This window comes from Protopterus annectens, chromosome 4.part1, assembly GCF_019279795.1.
Source record: "Protopterus annectens isolate FY-2018-M chromosome 4.part1, PAN1.0, whole genome shotgun sequence".
Taxonomy (NCBI): domain Eukaryota; kingdom Metazoa; phylum Chordata; order Ceratodontiformes; family Protopteridae; genus Protopterus; species Protopterus annectens.
In genome coordinates this window covers 838,111,049-838,118,197 of record NC_056734.1, presented here as the reverse complement: position 1 = coordinate 838,118,197, position 7,149 = coordinate 838,111,049, and the positions used below count along the sequence as shown (strand labels likewise).

General features: G+C 34.8%; 1 protein-coding gene across 2 annotated transcripts in view; it reads right to left on the bottom strand.

Annotated features, from left to right (window-relative positions):
• Nucleotides 1–284: 284 nt before the first annotated feature.
• LOC122801095 (glutathione hydrolase-like YwrD proenzyme) overlaps nucleotides 285–7,149 on the bottom strand; it is a 1,228,450-nt gene continuing 1,221,585 nt past the window's right edge. For both annotated transcript variants that reach the window (XM_044070614.1, XM_044070615.1), the window contains one exon: nucleotides 285–578. In XM_044070614.1, coding sequence (XP_043926549.1) covers nucleotides 522–578 — 57 coding nt within the window. In that variant the 3' untranslated portion in view covers nucleotides 285–521. The remainder of the gene's footprint in view (nucleotides 579–7,149) is intronic.

Genomic DNA, 7,149 nt, shown 5'->3' with positions numbered 1-7,149 from the left:
GTTGTCTACTGATGTACTATGTTCTTCATCTGTAAATATGTTGTAAGTAATTTCTATGTTAAATTGTTAATCGCTATGTAATCCAATGTAACTACTGTCTGTTTATTTTACTGTGGAGCTTTTCTCCCCGGGCCTCCGCTGAAAATGGACCCACGTCCAGTCGGACACTCCCGGTCAACAAATTTAAATAAAATAAATAAATAAATAAAATATAAATTAATAGTGTGGAATAAGAAAATGCAAACCGGTGGCAACAATTTTAGGAATATTATTTCAGTATTTTAATTAAGGATAATTTATTCTGGGTCAAAATACAGTGCAGGAAAACACATACCAGCAAAACATTTAATACATTAATCAGTGTTTTCATTTTAAAATGCATTTAGATCTTTAATAAGGAATTGTTTTAGCATAAACTGCACAAAAGGGGACACATTGTTATGAGCAAAACAGGGTTACATTTCTGTATTTCTGAAAAAGAAAAAACAACTACATATGTATGGAGAATTTTCGGGTATCTTTCATTGTTTTCCTTTCATTTTACGATTGATGTACGATAAGTCTTGACTTTTATAAACCTGTGTAGAAAACAAATAAAGCATCATAAAACTTAATGCTTTACACTTGGAGTTATATCTAAGTATGTGCTATTATTTATTTCTTTTATTAGATGGTTTTGCAGTTGTAAGAATAACTTTAAGACTGATTTACTTATAAATGCTGCACATCAGGGAACACATCACAAAGTAATATACAGTAAGGGAAGGTATTAAACAAATCACAAATTAAGTAGGGAGAAGATGTTAACAACTCATCAGACAGACAAATGGATGGGTAATAATGCAATTTATATAGCAGCAATATCAGTCAGACAAACGGATGGGTAATAATGCACTTTGTAGAGCAATAATACTGACAAGCTATGCTACATCAATGACAGTAGACTTTGAGAGGACTTAATATGGCACATTGGAAGAGCTCATAAACAACAAAGTCACTGATGGCAGAAATAAGATGGTGGGTAGCACGGGCCTTAATGAACTGTGTGGAATGCAAATGAAAAATAAGTAAGAAAAATGGCCCTATGTTTCTCAAAAATGGCAATACATCCTGGGTATAGTATGATATGCAAAAAATAAACTAAATTAGCAATGATATTCTGTAAAACACCTGCATTATTTTTGGGAAAAGAAGTTGATAGGCAGTTAATATAGCACAGGTTCAAAGTGAAGCACAGACAGCTCAAAAGACTGACTGCAAGTAAAAGAGAAAGAGAGCATAAAACCATTTATAAGTAATTAAACTAGCAAATAAAAACTGAGAGAATAATCACATAAAAATGATTACATGGCAGCTCATGACAGGGAACAGGTGAGGGGCTGAGTAAATACCTATTCAGTACTTGTATGTTTCATTTAGGTAAATCCCTGAAGCTTCAAAAGGATGAAAAACAGTGATCAAAGCTACAGACTGATACAACCTACAACAACAAGCTTTGCCCCTCTACATTTCCCACTCTGATTTACTAACGGCATAGGCACACAACTAAGAAGAAATGAAAAAAGATCACAAATATTGAATCATTGCCACTAAGCAAACAGAAACTGCTCCGGCAGTAATTTCCTATATGTAATAGTGAATAAAGGGTTAAACACTGAGAAATTAAAGTTAGTGGGTTGAAACCTCATCTACTTTACATGCACCCAACAGCAGAGAAGTCTACCATAGTTTGTTCATTATGTAAAAAGACAAGAGGTATGAAAACTAGACACTGTGAACTTATGTGGTTAATGCTAGTGAATTTATAAAAAAAAAAAAAAAAAAAATATAGAGAGAGAGAGAAATAGCATTTACATTTTATGTATTTAATAGATTTTTGTTAAGTGGGATGTCCAACTGGATTAAGGCCCATTTTCATAGGAGGCCCAATAAAATTATTTGCTTATTTTTACATAGCAGGTTAATAGAAACTGAGGGCATCTTACCCAAGGTATCTCATAGATTTAATCCCTTCTGTTACATTTTGCAGTGCATAAAACAATGTGGCACAATAAAATTTGTCTCAAAATTCATTAAGAAGCCTGAAAGCAATAATTCTGAGTATCATTTTTAACAAGTATCTAGACTAAGGAAGAAATGATGGAACTGGAGAAGGGCAGGCATGGTTCCTTTCATAAGTCATGGCAGCAAAGTATATGTGAAGAATTATAGACTCAGTTTGACATCAGTGGCTGAATCAATTAATGGATTATTTCTGAAAGCAAGAATCCACAGACATTTTGAAGCCACTTCATATTTAGAGTGGGGAGATGATGTCTAACAAATTTAATAAATGATTTGTTTTTTATGACTCAGAAATTCATCAAGTACAATAAAACTATTTTATTTGTACATCTTTTAAATGCCCCTGAAAAAAGTTAGACCATTTTACAGATAACGTTGAACATATACAGAAATAATAGTATTATAAGTATAGATGTAATAGAAAGAAAAAAAGTTTATCAGTCTGGATGACATCCTATATTATAAACATTTTTTAACATGCTCCTGAAAAAATAGACCATTTGACAGATAACATTAAGCATATGCAGAGACTGGTAATAGTTTACAGCCTTATAAAGGGCAAAGTTTATCAGTCTGGTATTATATACTTCATTTAATGTGTCCCTGAGAAAAAAGAATATATTACAATTAACTTTAAGCGAAAGCAAAAATTGTCATAACATCAGGTCGAGATCATCTTCTTGGCTTTGTAAAGATAAAAGCAACACATTAATAAGAACTGGACTCCATCTTGTTAATATGTACCCTTTTGTGTGATCTTTAAGAGGCTCTTCTCCTTTAATATCGTCCATGTTGTATGATCATAGCAACTTAATACCATTTCGTTAAACAGTGCTTATATTTCAGCTGTTTCCTCACACTAACAAAAAATTAGAACTTAATGCCTCTTGAATGACAATATCTGAATTATAGCACTGTGTCTGCAGTTAGCAATATAATCCAGCCATCTTTAATCTTGAAACTCAGTGCCCTAGATAACAGACAAACTTACAAATCTCAAAGGCAGCACACATTAGTGTGCCAAACTAGTGGGAAATGGTGCCACCTTCACTGAGCAAACTGACATAGCGAATTTACTGGCTGAAAATTTTAGCTCAAACGTCATCCCCCTCACTCCCCCTGCCTCACTTCCTCCACATGAAATACCTATTAGCATATTACCCCACCAACCTTTAGCAGGAAGCAGGTCCTGGCTGAAGCCAAAGACACAGCCTCAATGGGCCCTGGCATTATCCCAGAATGCCTCCTAAATATCATGAAACATGACCTATCAGGACCACTAGAGTTACTTTTCAACTACAGCCTCAAAATAGGCTTTGTACCATATGAATGGAGGACTGCAATGGTTATCCCACTTCACAGGGCTGGGCCATCAACTGAACCCAGAAAATACAGACCCATTAATCTGACTAGTCTAATATGCAAAGCCATGGAACAAATTATAATGGAAATGATTAACAAAGTCATAGGCAATTTTTAGACAACAGATGCATCCCAGTTTGGCTTTGCCAAGGGAAGGTCATGACTGCTAAAGTTAGTGGATTCCTTGGAGAAGGTGACTAAGGCAATGTATGAGGGGGAAAACAATGCATACCACCTACATGGACCTGGCTAAGGTGTTTATACAATACTCCACTCAGGTATACTTGATAAAATCACCAAACATGGCATACAAAACTCACTGGATTTCTAGCTGGATCACAGACAGGACCCAGGATTGGTGAGACCACCTTTACTAAGAGAGTGGTCACCAACAGGGTACTTCTGGGTTCCATGATGGGAACTCACCTATTTGGCATCCACTGCTCAGAAGTAAAGGCAAAGGTTAGGGGCCTTAGGTTGACCAAGATCACAGATGACTGCAAACTGAGAGCTATAATAGATTCCCCCATTGACACAAATATCTTATAAGAGGATTTAACTCAGACAAATGACTAGTGCCAAAGTCATGGATTAAAATTCAATGCCAAGAAATGCATTATAGTGCCTTTCAGGAAAAGGGCTACCCAGGTTGATTACTCCATCAGTAAGACAGCCCTAAGAGATGACTCAGTAGTCAGGGATCTGGGAATATAAGTAGATGGGAATCTGGTCTTTGACCATCATGTGGCCATGGCAGTAATCCAGGTCCAAGGAAGTCAAAGTGCCACTTTATTATACCTTTAAAAGACCCATTATTGAGTATAATGCTCACTACAGCATGTAACTCACAACAAGCAACAGTTGGAATGCTCACAGCAGTTCCCTACTAGGAGAATACAAGGTAAAAACACACTGTCCTATATGGATTACCTTAAAGCCCTATTTCTATATTTGATCTCCTACAGGTTACTGAGAGGCAATCTATGCCTGGCATTCAAGGCTTCCTTGAATCAAGCTCTGATGTACCTTTTGCACATTCACAAAATGAACAGCATCAGAACAACAAGAACCAAGGATTTAAATTTTGCTTGTGACATAAATAGGGCATATTGGTAAGACAGATATGTGTCTCAGAAAATCCCCATGCTCTGGAACAGTCTCCCCATCCATGTGAAGCAGACTCCATTCTTAACCCGATTTAAGTGTAACCTTCACCAATGGATGGGAAATCAGATAGTCACCACAGATCTAGCCCCATGTCTCTGATAGACAGAGGCAGACAGTAACTATGCCTAAACTAACATACACCCCCCCAACCTTTAGAAACATCCTAATTAACATAACCCATACTAATAAATGCCCATGATACAATAGGGAGACAACTGGTGGTTATTAGCCTAGTATATAATTATGAATCTGTGAACCTATGAACACAGTCTGCATTCTCTAAATTACAGATGCTACAGGGATAAAGCCATCTTAGCTTACAATGCATATAAAGAGATGAAGTAAAACAAGTCACTGTAAGCTTAGAATTGTGCTGTAATTCAATTACTCACAGATATCACAATATCAATTTTACAGAGAGTTTCAATAGAACGTCTCTGTCATGTAATTTCATTATACAAACTTTTCCTAGATTTTTGTAATAATCTGCCTTTTACAATAGTAAAGTCTGGTAATCTCACAAAATTTAAAAATCAACTTCACAAGTAGATTGGTAACAATGTCTTTGATTCCACTTTTAAAGAGTTAGTGGATTTCAAACTTATGAATTTACAAACTTATACATGTTAAGACCTCAATCATAGTGAAATAATATGGCTTCACCCATTCTATTAAGACAAATTAATTCTTGACATTTTTTCATTTTGCTGGGAAGTCCTTATTTACTTTGTAGATGAGCACTTAATTGCACCACCAACTTTTTCAAATTGCTTAATGCAGTTTTACCAATTTAATGATTTTTAAACATCATGATGGTTTCCTAAAAAATGAAACTAAATCAATGGAATCATAAGTAATAGGACATCAGTTTCACATTAGCCCTACCACTGTCTCATTTGTAGATGTTGAAAGTCTGCTTAAGTTATTTTGTGTGCAGGCTTTTTTTTTTTTTTTCAAAATATCTAACTTATAGGAAACCAAATAGTTCTTGAAATTGAAACATTAATCTTTTATTTATTTGTTTATTTTTTTCTTAGGTGGTGGAAGCAGTAAAAGGACTGCCCACATACTGTGGACTAAACACTAGAGACGCTCACAATGTATCAGCTGTATTACACAGCTACTACTACTTATTTGCTATGCACCTCACAATGTTTATATATCTGACAAATAATAGAAAATATGTACAATTTCCATGTAAAAGTATTTACCAGAGAAACCTGCATAAATCCACATTTAAACATTTTTTTATATAATAGTCTGGGTATATGACGTTTCACCAAAATGACATATCACCGAACCACAGATCAACTTATGTAAATTACGGATTTTCAAAAGATGAAAAAAAAAGTCAGTGAAAGTGTCATTTTTGGGTAGAATTAATTTGCTGGCTAGTAAGTAAACTGCCTGGATGATAGCAAAGTATAATTTTTTAAGAACCTGAAAGAAAATCAGCCAGAAATGGTGAAGTGAAAATAATGTCTGGGGAGAATCCAGTAGTTCAAGCTTCAACTTTGGTAGAATAAATTGCTTCTAGCAATTTAGAGAAAAAACTAATCAAATGTATTCATAGGTGATTAAAATAAATGAAACATTGAAGGAATATATCAACTTAAATAGCAAAAGGATGGAAAATGGAGTAAGCTTTACCAAGGTATATAAATGAACTGATAAAACTGCAAAAATCAGAGGTTGAAATGAAGAAAAGGCCAGCTGAGTATGAGGCTTCTCAAGAAGAGCTGTTTCAAAAAATATCAGAGTTCAAAAACACAGCAAACAGAAAAAAAATGAAAAAAAATTTCTGCTATACTAGAGAAACTGGAATGAGCAACTGTATTAATTTTATGAAAACACAAACAAGCAACTGGGTTGCTGTTCCACAGTAAGATTTGTTAACTCAAAGGGCACATCAAGTGTATGCTGCAAACCTGAAAATGAGAAAGCTGCCATGATCTATACTAGGAAAAAATGGAATCATACCAACAAAAAGAGTTGATCCTGACAAAACTGTGAAAGAAAGGAAAAGTATTAAAAATTCAAAACAGCAGAATATTTGTGCAAAATGATTACACCAGTCAGAAGAGAAGCAAATCTATCCAGTCAATCAGAGAGTGCTGAGAAGTGGGTGTGAAATTCAAACTGCTGTATCCAGCTGTCATCAGAATATTTTTTTCCTGGAGAAACAAAGACATTTTTGGATGCAGAACAGGCTAAGGAGGAAATAAGAAAGTTTATCCAACAAAAGGAGATTCTGCTTCTCATTCTAATGACATTCCAGTAAAATCTGTTCCATTATTCCAAAGGAAAATGCTTGAGAGACAGAAAATAGTACAGGAGGTAACAAAAAGAATCAGTAGTACTTTGGACTTGAACCAGAGTCTGGTCTCGTCAGATGAAGATGATCAACTAGAAGACAACCAACACTGAAATTAGTGAAATTAGTGAATAAATGGAAGACTCTAAAGCATCAAACACATTTGTGAAATATGGCTTTGCAAGAAAAAGTAGCTGAGAAAGGCTAGAATTTTGTTTTACTTTGTTAAACATGTGGATGGA